The sequence below is a fragment of the Schistocerca gregaria genome, chromosome 6 (genome assembly GCF_023897955.1).
Source record: "Schistocerca gregaria isolate iqSchGreg1 chromosome 6, iqSchGreg1.2, whole genome shotgun sequence".
NCBI lineage: Eukaryota > Metazoa > Arthropoda > Insecta > Orthoptera > Acrididae > Schistocerca > Schistocerca gregaria.
The window spans coordinates 557,419,682-557,444,188 of record NC_064925.1 but is presented as its reverse complement, the minus strand read 5'-3'; the positions used below and the strand labels follow the sequence as shown (position 1 = coordinate 557,444,188).

At 41.9% G+C, this 24,507-nt stretch overlaps 1 protein-coding gene across 1 annotated transcript in view; it reads left to right on the top strand.

Moving 5' to 3' along the window:
- Positions 1–24,507, top strand: part of LOC126278938 (lachesin-like) — a 593,085-nt gene that overhangs the window by 515,643 nt on the left and 52,935 nt on the right. The window contains exon 6 of the mRNA XM_049979215.1: positions 5,437–5,575. Within this exon, the coding sequence (XP_049835172.1) occupies positions 5,437–5,575 (139 nt within the window). The remainder of the gene's footprint in view (positions 1–5,436; positions 5,576–24,507) is intronic.

Below are 24,507 nucleotides of genomic sequence, written 5' to 3'. Positions count from 1 at the left end.
CTAGTGAAATATTTCAGTAAAATTTTCATATAGTGCTTTATCTTCGCTTAGTGTTACAGTGGTAGTTTTAATTTTTTGGTTGTAGCTAATAATTTTGTGAAGTTTTGCTATTATTGGTATCGGCTGTGTTGTAGTAGTATTAATACAAGTAGCTGCTTTCTTAGTAGGCAGAGAATTTCGAGACCATTATTGTTAGTTCTTAAATAGTTCTACTGGTGTAACTGAACTTTGATAACATAGACATATAGTTTTCTTTCAGTAACTGTAACATTCATCATGAGTGAAAAGTGTGGGCTCTGTCGTAGGTTTATAAGTAGTGGATTACGGTGTGGGATTTGTTCAAAGTTTTTTCATTGGGGGAATACAGTGGGGAAGTAAGTGGTCATTTTAGGAAGATCCTCTTCTGGGAATGTAGAATCTGTAATAGAAACAAGTTAATAGAGGAGCAGGAGCATAAGATCTGTGCCCTTCAGGTGCAGTTACAGTGCGCAAAGGAGGAACTAGATAGGTTGAGGAGGGTGAAGGGTGGTGGGGAATGGCAACTGGCAGTTGGCAAGAAGGTAGCTAGGAAGAGGAGGTACTCAGACAGTTTTACTTTGCATACATGCAATGGATACGACCAACTGTCAGAGTTGAGTGGAGAGGAGCCTCGTGCAGCCGTAAATGTATGTAACTTCCAGCAGTCCTCAGTAATTAGGAGGCCTAGGTTAGTTGCAAAGTCTAGCAGAAAGAAGGTTCTGCTGCTAGGTATTTCCCATGGTAGAGGTGTAGGCCAGCAGTTGCAGGAAGTGTTGGGGAGTGAGTACCAGGTCACCAGCATTGTGAAGCCTAGTGCAGGGTTGGCTGAGGTGAGTGAAAGCATAGGAGAGTTATGTAAGAATTTTACGAAAGAGGATCAGGTAGTGATAGTGGGTGGAGCAGGGAATAGACTAGATAGGGACGGGGAATTTGATGTCAGTGGTGACTTGGTTATGACAGCTACTCAAACTGGTGGCACTAATGTGCATTTCGTGCAACTGTTCCAGCGTCATGATCGGCCTCACCTTAATGCGGCTGTTAGGCGCGTTAATGTGGGGCTGGGGAGGGCACTGATGGCGGAGGGCATGGATCACATCTCAGTGGTGCCAGTTGAGTCTATCGGTAGATGGGGTTTCACTAGGCATCGCCTGCACCTCAATAGATATGGGAAGGGGAGGCTGGCTAAGCTTATAGGTGACAGTGTAGTGGGTGGTGGTTGTGGTAGTGGTATCACTCATCGAAAAATTCCTATACTAGTTTGTGTTAGAGCTGCACCTTTTTTAGACTGAAGGTATACCTGCTTAAAGGAAGTGCCTCTAACTAAGGGCTCACCTCCAGAGGATGTAATGTTTCCAAGTAGAGAAGGAATTAGCATATTTCATCAAAATATATGAAGTATTGGAGATAAAGTTAGTGAACTGCTAATAGATGTTAGCTCTGAAATTATTGGTATATCAGAGCACCACTTAAATAAATTCAGAGGCTTCCTATACCAGGCTACAGATTAGCTGGCTGTTTCTCAAGGAGTTCCTTGCGGGGTGGGGGAGTGGCTCTGTACGTAAAAAACAGTATTTCATTTGAGCCCATAGACGTATTACGACACTGCACTGAACAGATATTTGAAAGTTGCGCAGCATTAGTTGAATTTAGTTAAACTAAGCGTCTAATTGCTGTTGTTTATAGGTCCCCTAACTCTGACTTCAGAGCATTTTTGCTTAAGTTACAGAGGGTTCTTGAGTCACTTTGTAGGAAGTACCAGAAAGTAGTTCTATGTGGTGACTTCAATATTAATTTTGTACACGATTGTGCAAGAAAAAGGATGTTGGTAGATCTCCTAAATTCATATGATATGATGCAAACTGTGTTTTTTTTCAACTAGGGTGGAGGGCAACAGTACTCAAACCAATGTCGTATTTAATTACAAACTATGTAGGAAAGTTAATCCAACAGCAATAGAGTTTTTGAACTCTTGTCATGGAACAAGAGTGGCAAGATGTTTATAGTGCCGATAATATAGATGATAAATACAATGCTTTCCATAATACATTTCTCTTGCTCTTTGAGAGTTGTTTTCCATTAGAACATTTTAAACGGGGTACTAGCAGTAATGGACAGCCCAGTTGGCTGACTAGTGGGATAAGGATATCATGTAGAACAAAGCGGGAATTATATAAAAATGCTAGAAGTAGTCACAGTCAAGCTACAGTAGCCCATTAGAAACAGTATTGTAGGGTGCTTAAAAATGTTATTAGCAAGGCAAAAAATATGTGGTATGCAAATAGAATAGCTAATTCACAGGATAAAATTAAAGCCATATGGTCAGTATTGAAGGAAGTGTTTGGTCAGCAGCACAAGGTTGACAATATAAGGTCAGTTTGCAGTAATAATATTTCTGTTACTGATAAACCAGATATATGTATTGTATTTAGCAAACATTTTCTGAGCATTGCTGGTGAATTTAGTTTCTACAAGAAATCATATAAATTTCTTAGCAAATGCCTTTCCGAGATGGACGTCTGAAATACTCCTCTGTGATACAGACAAGAGGGAGATTGAGACAATAATCAAATCACTGAAGACTAAGGACTCTCATTGTTATGATGGAGTTTCTAGTAGAATATTAAAGCACTGTGATGCACATATTAGCCCTGTTTTTATCCATATTTGTAATTTTTCCTTTAGAAATGGTCAGTTTCCTGAACGGTTAGTGTACTCAGTAGTAAAGCCGCTTTATAAAAAGGGAGAAAGGGATAATGTAGATAATTTTAGACCTATTTCTATGCCATCAGTGTTTGCAAAATTTATCGAAAAGGCTGCGTATATAAGGTTAATTGATCATTTTTATCACACGATTTGCTATCAAATGTACAGTTCGGCTTTAGAAGTCGTTTGACAACTGATACCGCTATATTCTCTTTTGTCTGTGAGGTACTGGATGGGCTAAACAAAAAGTTTCGAACGCTTGGAGTATTTTTTGATTTAACAAAGGCATTTGACTGCGTTGATCACACAATATGCTCCAGAAGTTGGACCATTACGGAATAAGGGGAGTAGCACACAAATGGTTTACATCTTATATTAGCAACAGGCAACAATAGGTTATTATTCACCATGTTGATAATGGCTGTGATGTGGGATCTGAGTGGGGTACTATCAAGTGGGGGGTGCCCTAGGGATCAGTGTTGGGGCCACTTCTGTTCCTTATTTATATAAATGATATGATCTCTGGTATTATGGGTAACTCAAAAATATTTCTGTTTGCTGATGACATTAGCTTGGTAGTACAGGATGGTTGTGTGCAACATTGACTCCGTTTCAAGTAGAGCAGTACATGACCTTAGTTCATGGCTTGTAGAAAATAAACTAAAGTTAAATCACAGTAAGACTGTTTTTACAGTTCCTAACACACAATTCAACAAAACCTGAGTTTTAATCTCACACAACGGGCATATGATTAGTGAAACTGAACAGTTCAAATTCCTTGGTGTTCAGATAGATGGTAAGCTGTCGTGGAAAGCCCACGTTCAGAATCTTGTTCAAAGACTTAATACTGCCATTTTCACTATTCGAACGGTATCGAAAGTGAGTGATATTTCGACACGTAAATTAGTCTACTTTGCTTATTTTCATTCACTTATGTCGTATGGTGTTATTTTTTTGGGTAACTCTTCCCGTTCTAGGATATTTTTGGATCAGAAACGGGCGGTTCGGGCAATAAGTGGTGTGAGTTCACGAACCTCTTGTCGACCTCTTTTCATGAGTCCGGGTATTTTGACATTGGCCTCTCAATATGTATATTCCTTAATGTCGTTTCTTGTTACCAATATTAGTTTATTTCCAACAATAAGCAGCTTTCACTCGGCAGAAATCAAACCTCCATTTCGAACGGATTCCTTAACTCTTGTGCAAAAAGGTGTGCTGTATACTGCTGCATCCATTTTCAATAAGCTGCCACTCGAATTCAACAATCTTCGCAGTAATCCACGTGCTTTCAAATTGAAACTGAAGAGTTTCCTCATGGGTCACTCCTTCAATTGTGTCGCGGAGTTCCTTGACAAATTAAGATGATTCTCATTGTATTGCTGATAGCGTTTGCTTAAACTTATGGACTGATTTTCTTTCAGGTTCATGAACATTTATTTTTATCTGTTATTACTTTTTATGTTGTAATTTCATGTACTGACATGTTCCATGACCTTGGATGTTTGCTCCTCAATTTGGTCCTACGGAACTTGACATTTAAATAAATAAATAAAGATAAAAGATATATTCGCTGGTAACAGAGACACGCTTGAGGGCAGATGACTTTGTTGCAAGCAGAAATATTATGAAATTGGCACTGCACCGAATTATACACTGGTTATTTCCCTTCTTCATCAACTTAATATGGTTTTTACTCCTTCAAGCTGAAGGGGCTGGACAAATGTGGATGGCCCTTGGAACGGAGGTAGCCTATACAATGAATTGACACAAAGGTTACCCTCGTGACGAAAACGTTTATCACGACAGTTAACTAACAAATGAATGCTTTATATTGTGCGTAGATTCTTTCTATTTTGACAAAGGAAAATATTGATACCACAAATTCCTGTTAATCCCAACAAATTTGCCTTCACAATTCAAACGCTTGCAGTTCACTTTGAAAGTGACTTACTCGACCACTAAGAATAAGAGTCAGCTGTAGACGTCAAGAGGGACAGACGTTAATCGAGGCACACAATGTTTTTTTTTTAATTATTTTCTTCACAAACAGCTCTACGATTGCTATCCCGTGTATCCAGAGTTACAAATCTCTACATGTACGCAGAGAACAAGAAGTCTCGGAACCTTCTTTACAGAGTTGTATTACAGTAAGTTCCGGGTCTACAGATGCACAAAGCTAATTACGACCTTTCCATGGTAGGCATACCGCAAACAGTCAACTTATTTGTTAACTTTCCAGCAACATTTTGTAATTCACTACTCGGTCACAAAAGACTTTCTCTTTAATCAAACGCGTGCGTTGTGTCAGAGTTTCCAATCGTCTCAAAAATTGGTATTTTTTTTTCGTGTCTTACGGTATTCTTGGCCGCAAATCGCTCGCGGCTCAGTACCTCCAAGAGCTTGTTTTTGCATTGGTGCATACTCGTGGATTTCCTTACAAGCAACTGCTTAACCACAGCTAGTGTATTCATAAGGCCCATATGTAGCACGTTACTAAGTACAGACGTTGGCATGTTTCTTGTTTACTCACCTTTTAGGACATAACATTGGTGATCTCCTAGTTATTTCACTGTTGGTACTTTCGTATTTTAAAGAGCAATTACTTTATCAACAACATTTGAGCTATAAAATATTGATTACGGGGTCAGAGCAGCATCTACTGCGGTACTTGTGTACCATTGTCTTCCTGAACGAAATTTGCTGTTTTTGTTCCAGTTGCTCCCTCGGTGAAGGTCCCCAACCAGCTGCTTGGAGCGCCCCTGGGCACCGACGTGCAGATGGAATGTTACGTGGAGGCCTTCCCCAACACCATCAACTACTGGGTCAAGAACAGGGGAGAGATGCTGCTCGACGGGTAAGCATTTGTGTGCTTCTGAATTAAGAAAGCCTGCTGTTCGGATTTCCAGTGTAAATTTATATTTAGGAATTTGAAATTAAATGTAGTAAATCGTTTACGTAAAAATGGAATCCTCGAGCAACTAGGTATTCTGTATCCACTTTGTGTTGTAATCTGCGTTTGAACTGTTAAACTGAGAAAACTCTGCTTGCGGCAGAGTCGACCTATTCTGTATCACCACTTCAGAATTTTTCTCGGTAATATGTTACTTAGTCACATATTAAATGACATCTTTATAGCGTTTTTAGGTGTTTAATTGTCTTGTTTGAAAATTTTCTAACCAGACGTGGTAAACGATGTACTTATAAACTATGTTCTAACGCGTTCCATAACTATTTACCTTTTAATCGCTTTGTTCCACAGTACATGGTAAAAAAACATATGACGTGTTCTCTCTTACACTCTGAAAACTAGGATACATGTTGCCAAACTTTATCACAAATCATTAGGATGTAGCCTGTCTGTAGGCTGGCGCATAGTAAAATGGTTCAAAGGGCTCTGAGCACTATGGGACTCGACTGCTGTGGTCATTAGTCCCCTAGAACTTAGAACTACTTAAACCTAACTAACCTAAGGACATCACACATATCCATGCCCGAGGCAAGATTCGAACCTGCGACTGTAGCAGTCGCACGGTTCCGGACTGCGCGCCTAGAACCTCGAGACCACCGCGGCCGGCGGCGCATAGAAACACATTTGCACATGATTGGGGAAATTGAACTAACAGAATTGGGGAATTAACTGGCACTTAACATTGCGTCATGCTCCTCAGGTGCCGGCCAGGGTGGCCAAGCGGTTCTAGGCGCTACAGTCTGGAACCGATCGACCGTATGGTCGCCGGTTCGGATCCCACTTCGGGCATGGATGTGTGTTGTGTCCTTACGTTAGTTAGGTTTAGGTAGTTCTCCGTTCTAGGGGACTGATGACCTCAGAAGTTAGGTCCCATAGTGCTCAGTGCCATTTGAACCATTTGCTCCTCAGGTGCTCTTGCAAAAGGGCCGGTTAACATTTTCTCTGCATTTTGAAGTCACTCGCGTGCTTGTCTTCCAGAAACAATGAGATGCTCGTCTACCTCTTTCGTCAGATACCTAGACTTTCCAGATCTGAGTCTGAAATGCATTGCGGAGTTCGTGTTGCGTTATAACAGTCGCATTGTTTTGAGCACCCTCACTTAAGACCAGTAAATTTTTAACACACACCTCTTTTAAGTCTGTTACGTGTGGAGTTCACTCTGCAGTAACGACTCTGAACTGGAAGTTTCAGCAAGGCCCTAGGTTGGTAACCACTTTCTCAACAAAAAGTTTCCCATTGTCTCTCAATTTGTGAAAGTAAAATGTGGGCCTCATTTTCATTAAGGACTAGGTGGCTGGGACTGTAGTTACAGGAATAGTACTGCCTGAAGCATTGCTAGTGTCCAGTTCGATTCTTCTTAACTGTATAAGCGCCCCATTCGACTTTAAACGTTATGTGCTGACAAAGTATACCATTTCAAAGCCTCTCGTTTATCCACTTTGAAGCACAACTCAGACTTTGTAATTTTAATGGGAACATCTGGACTTACTATTCAAATAAGCACCAAAGACAACAACGTTACTTAATATTTTATAAGACTATTTAGGAAAACGCAAAGACTAAAGAAACTTTCGCGTGCTATGTCACTGCCAGTAAAATGGGTGGATGAAACTGAACGATACATAGAAACAATTGCTGGAGTATAGTATAGGAGGTCACTGAATGAATCAAGCGATGAGAAATCACACTTTTGGCTGGCTATGAGCACTATGGGACTTAACATCTGAGGTCATCAGTCCCCTAAAACTTAGAACTACTTGAACCTAACTAACTTAAGGACATCACACACATCCATGCCCGAGGCAGGATTTTAACCCGCGACCGCACCGGTCGCTCGGTTCCAGACCGAAGCGCCTACAACCGCTTGGCCACTCCGGCCGGTAATCACACTTTGAATTCAAAGACAGTAATTACACTGTAGTCACTGCGGTTCATGATGTTCCCACTTGCAGCAACACCGAAGAGTACCGAGGAGTTTATTTCCCCAGCCTCTCCCTCTCTTAGATGTAAACGTCAGGGTGCTGCCTCCCCCCCCCCCCCCCCCCCCACGCCCTCTTAGCCCACAGTCCTGTTTCCGGCCCTTCGATGCACGCAGTCGCTGTGACGCCATTACCAGCCACCGCCTACCGATTCACAATAAAGGTCCCCGGCCCACAAGTTTGCCTAGGCACTTGCTGCGCCTAATATCCATCGTAAACAGAAACTAATATCGGAAGTTTGCGCCGGGCTGGCCCTTGATGGTCGCCGGCGCAGGCCACGACGGCATTGAAGGCTACCTTAAGCGATGCCTCTGAGGAGCCTAGCCGGCAGCCTTCATACGTCTTTATGCATACTGCATAACACTGGCAACGCATCCGCTAAAGGCACGAGCTGTGCCAAACAAAGGAACACGTTAATGGCGAGCACAAAATTAACGTCGCGCTACATCTACAAAAACTTGTGGGTCACCTGTGTTTACCATAGAATTCAAGTATCCTAGGAAGTTCATGCTTTTACAGCAGTCGTTTCAGCACTTTATGAAACTTAACTTATGCCGTACAATTATCAAAGTCAGAACTGACAACACTCAGCTTTCGATCTCCTCATAAATTATTCAAGAAACCTTCGAATGTACATGTTTGAGCAAAGCTAAATCAGCTAAGCCCGACCAAGATATACGAGACATTTTCCTGGGCTTGTCAGTAAAGTTACATAGTAATAATTTAAAACGGGCCCATTAGCGTGTAGCACAAGTAGTTACTGAAGTTGCGGAAACAAATACGAGCATCTGAGAACAAAATGTACACTAGTAGCCATTAAAATTGCTAAACCAAGAAGAACTGCAGATGATAAACGGGTATTCTTTGGACAAAATATATTATACTAGAACTGACATGTGATTACATTTTCACGCAATTTGGGGGCATAGATCCTGAGAAATCAGTACCCAGAACAACCACATCGGGCCGTAATAACGGCCTTGATACGCCTGGGCATTGAGTCAAACAGAGCTTCGATGGTGTGTACAGGTGCAGCTGACCATGCAGCTTCAACACGATACCACAGTTCATCAAGAGTAGTGACTGGCGTATTGTGATGATCCAGTTGCTCGCCAGCATTGACCAGACGTTTTCAATTCGTGAGAAATCTGTAGAATGTGCTGGCCAGGGCAGCAGTTGAACATTTTGTGTATCCAGAAAGGCCCGTACAGGACCTGAAACTTTTGGTCGTTTATTATTCTGCTGAAATGTAGGGTCCTGCAGGGATCGAATGAAGGATACAGCCACGGGTTGTAGCACATCTGAAATGTAACATCCACTGTCCAAACTGCCGTCAGCTCGAAGAGGTGACGGAGACGTGTAACCAATGGCACCCCAGGATCGTCGTTGATTACACCAACGCAGGCGCTCCTGTCTGTGATGCAGCGTCAAGGGTAACCGCAGCCATGGTCTCCGAGCTGATAGTCTATACTGCTGCAAACGTTGTCGAACTGTTCGTGCAGATGGTTGTTGTCTTGCAAACGTCCCCATCTGTTGACTCAGGGATCGATACGTGTCTGCACGAACCTTTACAGCCATGCGGGTAAGATGCGTGTCATCTCGACTGCTAGTGATACGAGGCCGTTCGGATCCAGCACGGCATTCCGTATTACCCTCCTGAACCCAGGAATTCCATATTTTGCTAACAGTGATTGGATCACGACCAACGCGAGCACCAATGTCACGATACGATAAACCGCAATCGCGCTAGGCTACAATCCGGCCTTTATCAAAGTCGGAAACGTGATGGTACGCATTTCTCCTCCTTATACGAGGCATCCCAACACTGTTTCACTAGCCAACGCCGATCAACTCTTGTTTGTGTATGAGAAATCGGTTGGAAACTTTCCTCATGTCAGCATGTTGTAGGTGTCGCCACCGGCGCCAACTTTGTGTGAATGCTCTGAAAAGCTAATCATTTGCGTATCACAGTGTAAGAGGTCCATAATTAGAGAACTTGTTGCCAGCGCACTCGAGCTGATGTAATTTCGATGTATTGCTCACGCGCTGCCTGCGATATGTAAGCTAGAAGAGAATCTGAGAACAAAGAGCATTATTAACTGCAGTAGGAACTGTGTAGCAGTAGCAGTAAGTTGTTGCTAGCGAGCAGTCGTGTCTGGTGTATCGTGTTGGCTGGGACGGTCGTGTGCATCGATGGCAGAGCCTGAGCGTTATAGGATAAGGTAAAAGCAGTCTCGCGCATGTGTAGTATCATTACATCAAGTCCCATGTAAATGTTTTAAAAAAAATCTGTTAATAATAATCTTTCTCATAAAAAGTAACTTTTGACATTTATCTCAATTTAAAGAATTCACTAATTTCTCCAATCCTTGGCAATCCCGATTATTGAAAAGAAAAATCAGTTCTTTCCTTTTCTTATAAGACAAATCTATCGGGCAGCATTGCACTTAGCTGCGCCAGGAAAATTTCTTATAGGAGCAGATATATACGCGTTATCCGGCGACCTAATTAAGGTAAGATTTCTCAGCTTACTCAGAATGATGTATCAGGGCCGTGGCGCAGCATTGCTGACGTCCAAAATTTACCAGGCTAACTTGACTGTCAATTATTGAAAGGTTATAGGTTTGTCACATTGTATTATATTTTCACTGTTGGCGAGGTTACACTTGGCGACAACCGGCCAGGATCGTATTTTTGTGAATTTCTGAGAAGTGGTCAGCTATATATCTGCTCTTATTTACTTAATATTAAAAGTAGTTTGCATCTGGCGCAACGCATTTACTAATTTGTCACTTTTTCTTTCACAGATCATCGGCAATTTATTGCTCTTTGTTGTAACTGTATTTGTTCCATTTTTGCTTTGCCTTTGTTTGATTTTGTGCTTAACTTTGAGTTGTGAAAATGCCGCGCAAAACTGCTAACAGTGCATCGCGATGTGCAAGGAGTGAAAAAGCTGACTCTAACAATTTGACTGATAATACTAGCAACACTCAGTGTAATAGTGATAATCCTCTAATTACAGATAATCAGTGTGTGTCGATCACTAGTAATGATTTTGATGCTAATGATGAGCAAACAAATTCAGTTGTGTCCTCTGTTAATTTAACGACAATTGATGATGCGGCACGTTCCGTTACAATGAACGCTGTCCAGTTTGAAACACCTGATTTGCAAAATTTACGTACCGAACAGATAATTGTTTTTAACGAAGGTGACCAATATACACAAAGCACGTCAGATTTATTTGTTCCGCTGTAGTGACCAACACAGCACCTCTGATTAGCAAACCTTTTTGTGAATCAGACAATGATCAAATGGTTATACAAAACGTGACACATGCAGATACACCATCACACAGCACAGAGAATACAGGAGCTAATTTTGGCATGGATCGAGTTATGGCATTATTGCTACAACTTAATGAAAATCTCAAACAACAAATTAATGAATCGAACAAACAAGTTAATGAAAATCTCAAACAGTCGAAGAAAGAACAAGACGACAATTTCAAACAACTTAATGAAAGTTTGAAACAGTCGAATGAAAAACACGACGAGAACTTTAAACAGATTAATGAACAGATTGCAGCCGTTGCCGTGCAATGTCGTGATACTAAAGAACAATTACGTGAGGAAATTAAGGCTTGTGCTAGGAATAGTAGTGAAGAAATTAGATCCGTTGCACAAGAATTAAGTAATACACATGCAGCCACAACTAAATTACTTAGAGATGAAATTAGTGCAGTCGCTAAACAATGTTCTGAGAACGCAACACAGTTACCGACGAGTTTAAATTAATGTCATCAGAACTTTCACGAACACTGGATGCGAAAGTAGACACGAAACTCGAACAACAGAACAGCCTAATAGACGAACGTTTTAATCACCACCTACAAAACAGTGAAATGCGTTACCGTAAATTCATACAGGAGCAGAACAAAGTAAAGAAACAAGTCATGGAAACAATTACTGCTCAGAGACAGGAAGATAAGCGTAAATTATTTACGAAGGCGAAAACATACGTAGACAACAATATTCCAACAGTATCAGACGAAATCAAACAGTTGAACACCGAATTGCATGATGAAATCTCCGATCTTAAAACAAAAACAGACACACACACACACAGTAGACTTTCAGACAATGACCAACAGACTTGAACAATTAGAATTAATACAGGATCCCGATGCCATTAAAGCACACGTTAAGAAATTGAACAAAACTACTCGTAAAATCCAAAAACAAATTAATGCTTGTGACACTAAAAATGATGATCAGGTTAAAGCATTGACTGAAAAATTTGATGAATTGGCCAGTCGTATTGACGTTATCGAAAATAACAATGACACCAAATCAGACGATACGTCACCAGTTTCGTTTAATCAAACACCCGAATTCCAAAATTTACAGCAAACGATTAGTGAGATAGATTCGTCCAATAATACATTACGTAGAAAATTGTCATCTTTACAGCACGAATTGACGGAGATGAAAAATATTTCAGCCTTTAACACATCACAGCATACGCCACTTTCCAAACATTTCTCACACTCACACAGCCAGTGCAATTTAGGTAATTTACAGAGAGTACGTGACTTAGATTCCGAACAGTCACAGGCAAACAGATTATCATACAGTCCTGAACCAGTTCGCACATTCAGAGACGGTAACGTTGATTATAAGCAATTTTTATCCGTAAAAAAGGCTAAGGTATTAAAAATGACAGAACACAAATACATCCTTTGGACTGGATATGACAATTTGCTTTTGTATTTTCATCAGCTTGGCCTGTAATGCAGAAACTACAATTGACCTGGATACAACAATTTGCGTTTGAATTCTTACCGACATTGCCTGTAATGCAGAAACTAAAATTTATTTGCAGCGCGTGAGAGACCTCAGGGGATTCATTACACTTCGATGAATATGTACCGTAGCGTGCACAGGGCCCCGAGCCGTAGTAGTGCTATTTCATCTTTAGTTTTCTGCACTGCTGCCTTCTCTTTTACTATCCTTTATATGTATCAAAACAGCTCTTCAACTATCGATCTACCTAGGATTAAGAAAGAGTAAAGAAAACATGATATGACAAATTTTACCGAAAGTGACAATTTTCATTAGACACTCCAGAACTACCAGCGTAATTTTAATGAAAAACAGAAGTGTAATCATCAGTATGTATAAAATTTTCAGCTATCGCAAACACATTTTGACATCAATACAGGGTTTTCACTGCAACAGCATCAAAAGCAGCCGGTTAGCATACCTAACCAACAATGTAGTCTGCAAGGTCAACCAAGCTTTAATGTTTCGCCGCCTACACGTATAGCGTCGGCTCCACCAAATAGTAACGCACAGCAACAAGGAAATCACTTCGTACAGAGAACACACCATTTAAATTCCCACCGCAACGCGCCGTATAGCAACGATTATTATGACAGACGTAAAAGTAATGAGCACAGTTTTCAGCATAACAGTCGGTCTTACCAGCAGCAGAATCATCCGGGACAACAGATTATCATGAATGAACCAGACAGTAGATATCATCCCGAACGTAATACGTCAGGGAGAAATAACAGAACAGTACAAATAGTGGAAATACCACAGCATCCTGCCGCAAATAACAGCACGTCAGATATAATTTGACTAGATACAGTACACGTTGCATCTCCCAGCAACGTAAGCACTATTTTTGACACGCAGAATGTTATTCACGAGAATGTTATTACTTTTGACGACATCCGAGACACTCTTTTGCATGAAAAACCAGTTATTCAAAAAACCATTTCCCACCCTGTCATTGTAGTAAAGATTGGATCAGCCACATTTTCGGCAGTAATCGACTCTGGATCACATATGTCAGTTATAAATGAGGAAACTGTCAACGCTTGTAACAAAGAGAATACTTATCCTACATTACCATTAGGCAAAACTAAAGTAAAAGGAGCAGTATCTGGTAAAGGAGTAGATGTAAAATTAGAGACAAACTTATCATTTTGTATTGCAGGTCATACCTTCCACTAAAATTTTTGGATTGTTCCCTTGTTGACAACAGACGTACTCAGTGCGTGTGCATCCTATTTTGTTAATATATTTTGTTCTGATTGCGTATATACTTTGTCATTTCTAAATATGTTTTGTACTCATTGCATGTGCTCTTTATTTAATATGTTCTGTACTTATCAATCTACATCTACATCTACATGACTACTCTGCAATTCACATTTAAGTGCTTGGCAGAGGGTTCATCGAACCACAATCATACTATCTCTCTACTATTCCACTCCCGAACAGCGAGCGGGAAAAACGAACACCTAAACCTTTCTGTTCGAGCTCTGATTTCTCTTATTTTATTTTGATGATCATTCCTACCTATGTAGGTTGGGCTCAACAAAATATTTTCGCATTCGGAAGAGAAAGTTGGTGACTGAAATTTCGTAAAAAGGTCTCGCCGCGACGAAAAACGTCTATGCTGTAATGACTTCCATCCCAACTCGTGTATCATATCTGCCACACTCTCTCCCCTATAACGCGATAATACAAAACGAGCTGCCCTTCTTTGCACCCTCTCGATGTCCTCCGTCAATCCCACCTGGTAAGGATCCCACACCGCGCAGCAATATTCTAACAGAGGACGAACGAGTGTAGTGTAAGCTGTCTCTTTAGTGGACTTGTTGCATCTTCTAAGTGTCCTGCCAATGAAACGCAACCTTTGGCTCGCCTTCCCGACAATATTATCTATGTGGTCCTTCCAACTGAAGTTGTTTGTAATTTTAACACCCAGGTACTTAGTTGAATTGACAGCCTTGAGAATTGTACTATTTATCGAGTAATCGAATTCCAACGGATTTCTTTTGGAACTCATGTGGATCATCTCACACTTTTCGTTATTTAGCGTCAACTGCCACCTGACACACCATACAGCAATCTTTTCTAAATCGCTTTGCAGCTGATACTGGTCTTCGGATGACCTTACTAGACGGTAAATTACAGCATCATCTGCGAACAACCTAAGAGAACTGCTCAGATTGTCACCCAGGTCATTTATATAGATCAGGAACAGTAGAGGTCCCAGGACGCTTCCCTGGGGAACACCTGATATCACTTCAGTTTTACTCGATGATTTGCCGTCTATTACTACGAACTGCGACCTTCCTGACAGGAAATCACGAATCCAGTCGCACAACTGAGACGATACCCCATAGCTCCGCAGCTTGATTAGAAGTCGCTTGTGAGGAACGGTGTCAAAAGCTTTCCGGAAATCTAGAAATACGGAATCAACTTGAGATCCCCTGTCGATAGCGGCCATTACTTCGTGCGAATAAAGAACTAGCTGCGTTGCACAAGAGCGATGTTTTCTGAAGCCATGCTGATTACGTGTCAATAGATCGTTCCCTTCGAGGTGATTCATAATGTTTGAATACAGTATATGCTCCAAAACCCTACTGCAAACCGACGTCAATGATATAGGTCTGTAGTTAAATGGATTACTCCTACTACCCTTCTTGAACACTGGTGCGACCTGCGCAATTTTCCAATCTGTAGGTACAGATCTATCGGTGAGCGAGCGGTTGTATATGAGTGCTAAGTAGGGAGCTATAGTATCAGCGTAATCTGAAAGGAACCTAATCGGTATACAATCTGGACCTGAAGACTTGCCCGTATCAAGCGATTTGAGTTGCTTCGCAACCCCTAAGGTATCTACTTCTAAGAAACTCATGCTAGCAGATGTTCGTGTTTCAAACTCTGGAATATTCCATTCGTCTTCCCTGGTGAAGGAATTTCGGAAAACTGCGTTCAATAACTCCGCTTTAGCGGCACAGTCGTCGATAACAGTACCATCGGCACTGCGCAGCGAAGGTATTGACTGCGTCTTGCCGCTTGTGTACTTTACATACGACCAGAATTTCTTTGGATTTTCTACCAAATTTCGAGACAATGTTTCGTTGTGGAACCTATTAAAGGCATCTCGCATCGAAGTACGTGCCAAATTTCGCGCGTCTGTTAATTTTAGCCCATCTTCAGGATTTCGCGTTCTTCTGAACTTCGCATGCTTTTTCCGTTGCCTCTGCAACAGCGTTCGGACCTTTTTTTGTGTACCACGGGGGATCCGTTCCATCTCTTACCAATTTATGAGGTACGAATATCTCAATTGCTGTTGCTACTATATCTTTGAATTTGAGCCACATCTCGTCTACATTCGCATAGTCAGTTCGGAAGGAATGGAAATTGTCATTTAGGAAGGCTTCTAGTGGTACTTTATCCGCTTTTTTAAATAAAATTATTTTGCGTTTGTTTCTGATGGATTTGGAAGAAATGGTATTGAGCCTAGCTACAATGACCTTGTGATCACTAATCCCTGTATCAGTCATGATGCTCTCTATCAGCTCTGGATTGTTTGTGGCCAAGAGGTCAAGTGTGTTTTCGCAACCATTTACAATTCGCGTGGGTTCGTGGACTAACTGTTCTAAATAATTTTCGGAGAATGCATTTAGGACAATCTCGGAAGACGTTTTGTGCCTACCACCGGTTTTGAACAAGTATTTTTGCCAACATACCGAGGGTAGGTTGAAGTCCCCACCAACTATAACCGTATGAGTGGGGTATTTATTTGTTACGAGACTCAAACTTTCTCTGAACTGTTCCGCAACTGTATCATCGGAGTCTGGGGGTCGGTAGAAGGAGCCAATTATTAACTTAATTCGGCTGTTAAGTATAACCTCCACCCACACCAATTCGCACAGAGTATCTACTTCGACTTCACTACAAGATAAACCACTACTGACAGACACCAACACTCCACCACCAATTCTGCCTAATCTATCTTTCCTGAACACCGTCTGAGACTTCGTAAAAATTTCTGCAGAACTTATTTCAGGCTTTAGCCAGCTTTCTGTACCTATAACGATATCAGCTTCTGTGCTTTCTATTAGCGCTTGAAGCTCAGGGACTTTTCCAGCGCAACTACAACAGTTTACAACTATAATTCCGACTGTTCCTCGATCCAAGCACGTCCTGTAATTGCCAAGCACCCTTTGACATTGCAGCCCATCCCGCACTTTCCCGAGGCCTTCTAACCTAAAAAACCGCCCAGTCCACGCCACACAGCCTCCGCTACCCGTGTAGCCGCCAGCTGAGTGTAGTGAACTCCTGACCTATTCAGCGGAACCCGAAACCCCACCACCCTATGGCGCAAGTCAAGGAATCTGCAGCCAATACGGTCGCAAAACCGTCTGAGCCTCTGATTCAGACCCTCCACCCGGCTCTGCACCAAAGGTCCGCAGTCGGTTCTGTCAACGATGCTGCAGATGGTGAGCTCTGCCTTCATCTCGTAAGCAAGACCGGCAGCCTTCACCAAATCAGATAGCCGCTGGAATCCAGAGAGAATTTCCTCAGATCCAAAGCGACACACGTCATTAGTGCCGACATGTGCCACCACCTGCAGCTGGCTGCACCCTGTGCTCTTCATGGCATCCGGAAGGACCCTTTCCACATCAGGAATGACTCCTCCCGGAATGCACACGGAGTGCACACTGGATTTCTTCCCCTCCTTAGCCGCCATATCCCTAAGGGGCCCCATTACGCGCCTAACATTGGAGCTCCCAACTACCAGTAAGCCCAACCTCTGCGATTGCCCGGACCTTGAAGGCTGAGAATGGTCCTCTGAAACAGGGCAGGCAGCTGCATCTGGCTCAGCCAGAGACAGTGCCTGAAACCGGTTTGTCAGACGCACCGGGGAGGCTTTCTGGTCAGCTTCCGGGGACGCCTTTCGCTGCCTGCCACGCCTTGGAACGACCTCCCAATCAACCACAGGCGAGGGCTCAGCCCCACTGCGGGCAGCAACCGGGGCAACCACAGCGGCAGACCGATCTGGGGACAGACGGGATGAGGTTGACATCCCCGTCATACCCGAGTCCGGCTCCCCACAGTGGTGCCCATTGGCAACAGCCTCAAGCTGCGCGACCGAAGTCAGCGCCGATTGCAGCTGTGAGTCAATGATGTATATACTCTGTGATTGTAGCCTTAGTAAACTAAATAGATTATAGAAAAATTTGTTGCTCAAGGCAAGTCCAATTGACTCACCATCGCTGCCAAATTTTTGCCCCCCAGTGGAGGGTTATGTAAGAGGTCCATAATTACAGAACTTTTTGCCAGCGCACTCGAGCTGATGTAATTTCGATGTATTGCTCACGCGCTGCCTGCGATATGTAAGCTAGAAGAGAATCTGAGACCAAAGAGCATTATTAACTGCAGTTGGAACTGTGTAACAGTAGCAGTAAGTTGTTGCTAGCGAGCCGTCGTGTCTGGTGTATCGTGTTGGCTGGGCCGGTCGTGTGCATCGATGGCAGAGCCTGAGCGTTATAGGATAAGGTAAAAGCAGTCTCGCGCATATGTAGTATTATTACATCAAGTCCCATGTAAATGTTTTTAAAAACATCTGTTAATAATAATCTTTCTCATAAAAAGTAACTTTCCACATTTATCTCAATTTAAAGCATTCTCTAATTTCTCCAATCCTTGGCAATCCCGATTATTGAAAAGAAAAATCAGTTCTTTCCTTTTCTTATAAGACAAATCTATCGGGCAGCATTGCACTTAGCTGCGCCAGGAAAGTTTCTTATAGGAGCAGATATATACGCGTTATCCGGCGACCTAATTAAGGTAAGATTTCTCAGCTTATTCAGAATGATGTATCAGGGCCATGACGCAGCAATGCTGACGTCAAAATTTACCAGGTTAACTTGACTGTCCATTATTGAAAGGTTATAGGTTTGTCACATTGTATTATATTTTCACTCTTGGGTAGTTACGCTAAATGAGAGTATTATTCATATTATATTTTATTCTTGTGGGGAGGTTACAACAGCATCTTCTTCCTCTCGATTAAATCTCGTGTCTGTAGCACGTCATCTTCGTGGTGTAGCAATTTTAATGGTTCAAATGACTCTGAGTACTTTGGGACTCAACATCTTAGGTCATAAGTCCCCTAGAACTTATAACTACTTAAACCTAACTAACCTAAGGACATCACACACACCCATACCCGAGGCAGGATTCGAACCTGCGACCGTAGCTGCCTCGCGGTTCCGGACTACAGCGTCTGAACCGCACGGCCACCGCGGCCGGCAGCAATTTTAATTGCCAGTAGTGTAGCAAAATAAGAAAACATCCTACATAACAAAGTAAACGAGCAAATGGTTACACCTGGCGTGACGACAGCTTTGCATTGAGAGTTATCATTACCTGCAGAACAAACACGGTATTATAAATCACTGAAGCGATTTCACAGATTTGCTGTATCTATATTATTTGACATGTTGGTGCAGGACTCACGAATACACAGAAAAACTGGAAAAGGTTTCTTTTATTTGTTACAAGTGTTCCATACGTGCACCCATACTCATTCTGCAGATATCAAATCGATAATCAAGTTCTTCCCATGCTCGGCACAGCACGACCACATCAGTCTGTTCAAAGGGTGTGTTGATGTACTCTCGCAGTTCCAGTAGATTCGTTGGTAGAGGAGGCGAAAGACTGAATTTTTCATGCAACCCCAGACAAAGAAATTGCAAGGGATAACGTAAGTAGAGCGTGGAAGCTATGACGTGTAATGCTGATCATCCCCAGCACGGCCTATCTTTCGGTTTCTGAGTTTCCTGTTTAAGAATTCATGAACATCATAATGGGTTGCCGCATCATCCTCTTGATAGCTAAACACTGTCGGTCTCCAGTTATTGCATGTCCAATTTTCCAGCGTTTATAGATACATATGTCCTGTGAACGGCATTCTCGCAGAAGAAAAATGTTTTATTAATCTCTAATATGCTGCCCGATAGATCTGCAATTAACTAGCTCCCAGATTTGCACACTGTTACAACAGACTGATGTGAGTACAATTCAAACAAAACATAGGCTCCTTCTGCGACTGTTGCTGACTGCCTAACTTCTCACTGCTGCGAACTCGTTACCAAATTCGACGCGTTCCTGCGTCATTAAAAAACTTTTTAAGATTATCTGTACGAGTATTTTCTGACTACGTGAAATAATGTAGCTGCAGCGAATTTACTAAATCTATTGCATCGTATTAACTTTGCATTTTACATGTAGCCTACAGTTAGAGATAAACAACTAACCTGATGTGACATAACATGATTTGCACTGTCTTCGTTTTACCTGTTTTAAACAGTTAGTAATAAAAATACACTATGTGATCAATAGTATCCTCCGGTCACATGTCTGAAAATGACTTTCAAGGACGTGGCTCACTCCATCGGCAATGCTGATATTCAGTGTGGTGTTGGCCCATCCATAGCCTTGATGACAGCTTCCACTCTCGCAGGCATACGTTCAATCAGGTGCTGGAAGGTTTCTTGGGAATGACAGCCCATTCTCCACGGACTTCTCCACTGAGGAGAGGTATCGATGTCAGTCTGTGAGGCCTAGGACGAAGTCGGCGTTCCAAAACATCACAAAGGTGTTCTGTAGGATTCGGGTGAGGACTCTTTGTAGGCCAATCCTTTACAGGAATGTTATTTTTGTGTAACTATTCCGCCTTAGGCAATGCATTATGAACAGGTGCTCGATCGTGTTGAAAGATCCAGTCGCCATCCCCGAACTGCTCTTCAACATTAGGAAGCAAGAAGGTGCTTAAAACAACAATGTAGGATGTGCTGTGATAGTGCCTCGCGAAAGAATAAGGGGTGCAAGGTCCTTTCATGAAAAACACGACCACACCGTAACACCATCGCCTCCGAATTTTACTGTTGCCTCTAGAAATGCTAGCAGATGGCGTTCACCGGGCATTCGCCATACCCGCACTCTGCCATCGGATAGTCACATTATGTACCGTGATTCGTCACTCCATACAATTTTTTTCCACTGTTCAATTTTCCGATGTTTACGTTCCTTACACCAAGCGAGGCGTCGTTTGGCATTTACCGGCATGACGTGTGGCTTACGAGCAGCCGCTCGACCATGAAATCCAAATTTTCTCACTACCGCCTAACTGTCATAGTACGTGGAGTGGATGCTGATGAATTATGGAAATCCTGTGTGATAGTCGTTACAGATGTCTGCCTATTACACATTACGACCGTCTTCAACCGTCGGGGGTCTCTGTCAGTCAACAGACGTGTCCCTTGACATTTCCACTTCACTATCACATCGGTAACAGTGGATCAACTGATGTTTATGAGTGTGTAAATCTCGCGTACAGACATATGACAAAAGTGACACACAATCACCTGTCCACTCTCGAAGTCCGTGATTTCCGCGGAGGCCCCCATTCTGCTTTCTCACGATGTCTAATGACTAATATGGTCGCTGATAAGGAGTACCTGGAAGTACGTGGCAGCGCAATGCACCTAATATGAGAAACGTATATTTTTGGGGGTGTCGGAATATTTTTGATTACATATTGTACGTATTCCCCTACTTATTCATACATTCATCGGTAATAGACTATGTATGAAGTGCTACTTACGTGATTCAATAGTAAATATTTGTAATCAAGGTAACATTTGAAGAGGTTAGCGGAAGAAAGTGCTAATCCTCAATTTAGTGGGAATTAATGTCGTCATGCTACGTTTTGTGGTTTCAGCTGTAGTTCATGCTGACACATGTAGCTCCATTGCGCTTCTAGAAAGAATTTGTCGGCTATATACCTGCACATTGTTTTCTCTTACCTTTTGTGTTATTCCCTTTGAAAGAACACAGTGCTATGCCACAGTGTCGCCATGGCGGTAGAAAGCTTGTAATCGAGTGAAGAGATGTACCCTTACCGAAGCTGTTAACAGTAAAGGTGATCCTTTTTTTGATAACGGTGATGCATATCCTGAATATTCATCAAGTGCTGAAACTATAGTCTTTGTGGCTTAGCGATATATTGCCACCAATAAAACGTCGAAAGGTGTAGACAAACCATCAGCTAAATTTCTTGGAAATGCTTCAATGTTAGCTGTACATACATGTAATGAATGATGTATCAGCAAACGTCTTTAAGTTTGTAACAGTTACTAGTATGTTTTACCTTGTAACAATAGAAAAATCTACAATGAACACTCGTGAAAGTCAAGAACATATACCTGCGAATATTTAAAAAAAAACTGAAAGAGCAGTTAGAAACTTAGAAAACAATAAACTAATGGAGAAGTCTCTCTTACTGTGGTACTTTCCAAATGGCATCTACCAAAAATACAAAACCAGTTAACAGTAATTTCCGAGGACAGCTGGACAACAGAAAAAAGTCCCACGAGAGTGGAACGTATTCTTGATGCGTCCAGTACATAATAATGGCAATAGTAAAAACGTTAACAACTACAGAGGAATTACTATGCCATCAATCTCATATAAAATATGACAGACAGGATAAAAATTACACTGGACTGTCACTGAGGTAAACATCAAAATGTTTTTTGGCTAGGGAGATCAGTAACGAAGACATATGCAAAGCAAAGACGATTATTCGTCACAGAACACTGAACTCATGAAATAACGTAGTAACGTTTCTGGTTTCGAAAAGGCCTTTGATTCCGTTGGCACACAGGCTATAGACAACAAACAAAAAAAAAATGGGTAAAATCTAAATTAGTAAATCTAATTCGTGGAAAATTTGCAGGCAGTAACAATAAAATCTCTTAATTTATCCATTATTATTGAGTTATACTCGGTTGTCACATTGAATGGACACCCGAAGGCAACGCCAGAGGGTGCCTGGCGTTACCATTAGCTTAATAACCTGCATGAGCTGCGATCATTCATGTGAATGCACTACGTGAAAGCGGATCGGGCTCTGGGGTCGTCGTAGTGCACGGCTGTGTTTACGATTTGCGCGCGATGTCGTGTTCTGTGCTGCTGCTGCTGCCGTCGCCCCCATGAGGTAATAAACATTTCTCGGTTTCTCCTTCGTTCCCTGCTCATGTCTGATTCAGATGCTTTATTTCATTAATTTTTAATGTTTTTTTCGGAATGGGTTACCTTTTACTACGTTTTATTCGATGTCATACCTTCTTTGATGGGTGCTACTTGGCAGAAAAATTCCCGTTTTTTAAAAGTGAGTTACATTACGTTTTTCTATGTAAATTTAATCTGACGGTGTTTGAAGCTTGTTCTGCTTTTATAGTAATCCGGGACAGGAACACACCAGATGTAATGTCGTCGTCCCCTTATGTTTTGAGATAACCTGATGATTCACTATCCGAGCGAAACGTCTCGTTCTTCAAACAATAAAGTAAATTGTGCATCCTGCGAATGTTTTTTAAGTAGCGGCAGCACAAAGTTGCTGTACAACCCCGCCAAGATGGAATGGATAATTTTTAGATAAAATTTATGGGACAAATATCTCTGCCGTTTGGAAGAAACACAGGTGTACGGCAAGTTGATGGCCTATCATCAGTTCTGTTTAACTGTGTTGTAGAAAAAATACTGAGAATTAGTGAGGAAAAACTGAGTGAATATAAGAGTTCAACAGTAACGCCATTTTTACATTTGCGGACTTGTAGTGATTTTGCTATACGTTCTGAAAATGTGTGGTTCATGGTGTAGAGAAAATTAGGATTGTCAGTATATTCGCATTGTCAAGGGACAGATCAAGATAAGATGGATAGTTTTTATGAGTCGCTCAGTGATGTAGTTGTTAGAGTAAAGGACAAGGACAGTGTTCTGCTCATGGGTGATTTTAACGCTAGGATTGGAAATCGAACAGAAAGGTATGAAAAGGTTATGGGTAATTTGGAGAGGATATGGAGGCCAAGAGGAACAGGAAACAACTCTTGGATTTCGGTGCCAGTATGGGCTTAGTAATCACAAACTCCTTTCTTAAACATAAGAACATTCACCGGTATACTTGGGAAGGCTTGGGAACCAGATCTGTTATTGTCTATATAATAACAGATCAGGAATTCAGGAAGGCTGTGAGAGACACACGTGTATTCAGGGGATTTTTTGATGACACTGATCATTATTTAATCTGCAGTGAAATGGGGATAGTGAGGCCGAAAGTGCAGGAGGTCAGGTCCATATGTAGGAGGATAAGAGTGGAGAAACTTCAGGATAAGGAAATCAGGCACAAGTACATAACAGCGATCTCAGGAAGGTACGAGTTAGTTGAATGTAATCAATTACAGTCATTGGAAAAGGAATGGACAAGGTACAGGGACACAGAACTAGAAGTTGCTAAAGAATGTCTTGGAACAATAGTGTGTAAAAGTAGGATGAAGCAAACAGCTTGGTGTAATGACACAGTGAAGGCACCTGTAAAAGGAAAAAGAAGGCGTATCAAAAATGGCTACATACTAGAACTCAGGTAGACAGAGAAAGTTATGTTGAAGAAAAAAAAAACAAAGCCAAACAGATAGTTGCTGCATCCATGAAGAAGTCTTGGGAAGACTTTGGAAAGAGGTTGGAGACTATGGGTCAAGCTGCTGGAAAACCATTCAGGAGTGTAATTAGCAGTCTTAGAAAGGGAGGTAAGAAGGAAATGACAAGTCTTCACTTTAAACTTCCGGGCTGATAGGCCGTGGTCGAAGTATAAAACTCTCTCCTGACGTCTCGTCTCCGACTGCGGGAGACATCCTCGGAGGTAAAGTGGCGCACTGCGGAGAGAACTCGAGGAAGCGCTGACTATATAGGCAGTACATTGGGCGCCACTGTTGATCACGTGGCGTCGGCTATGAGATTGTCTTTGGTGACGCCAACATTCTCGATTAAGAGTAATCGATCTTCATTCTTGCGGTGCAACGCTGACATCCAAATTTTATCCAGTTTAACACCTTCGTCTTTCCTGTTAAAATTATTACGATGTTTATCAATCTCGATAGCCCCTCTATACAAGCGTGCATAA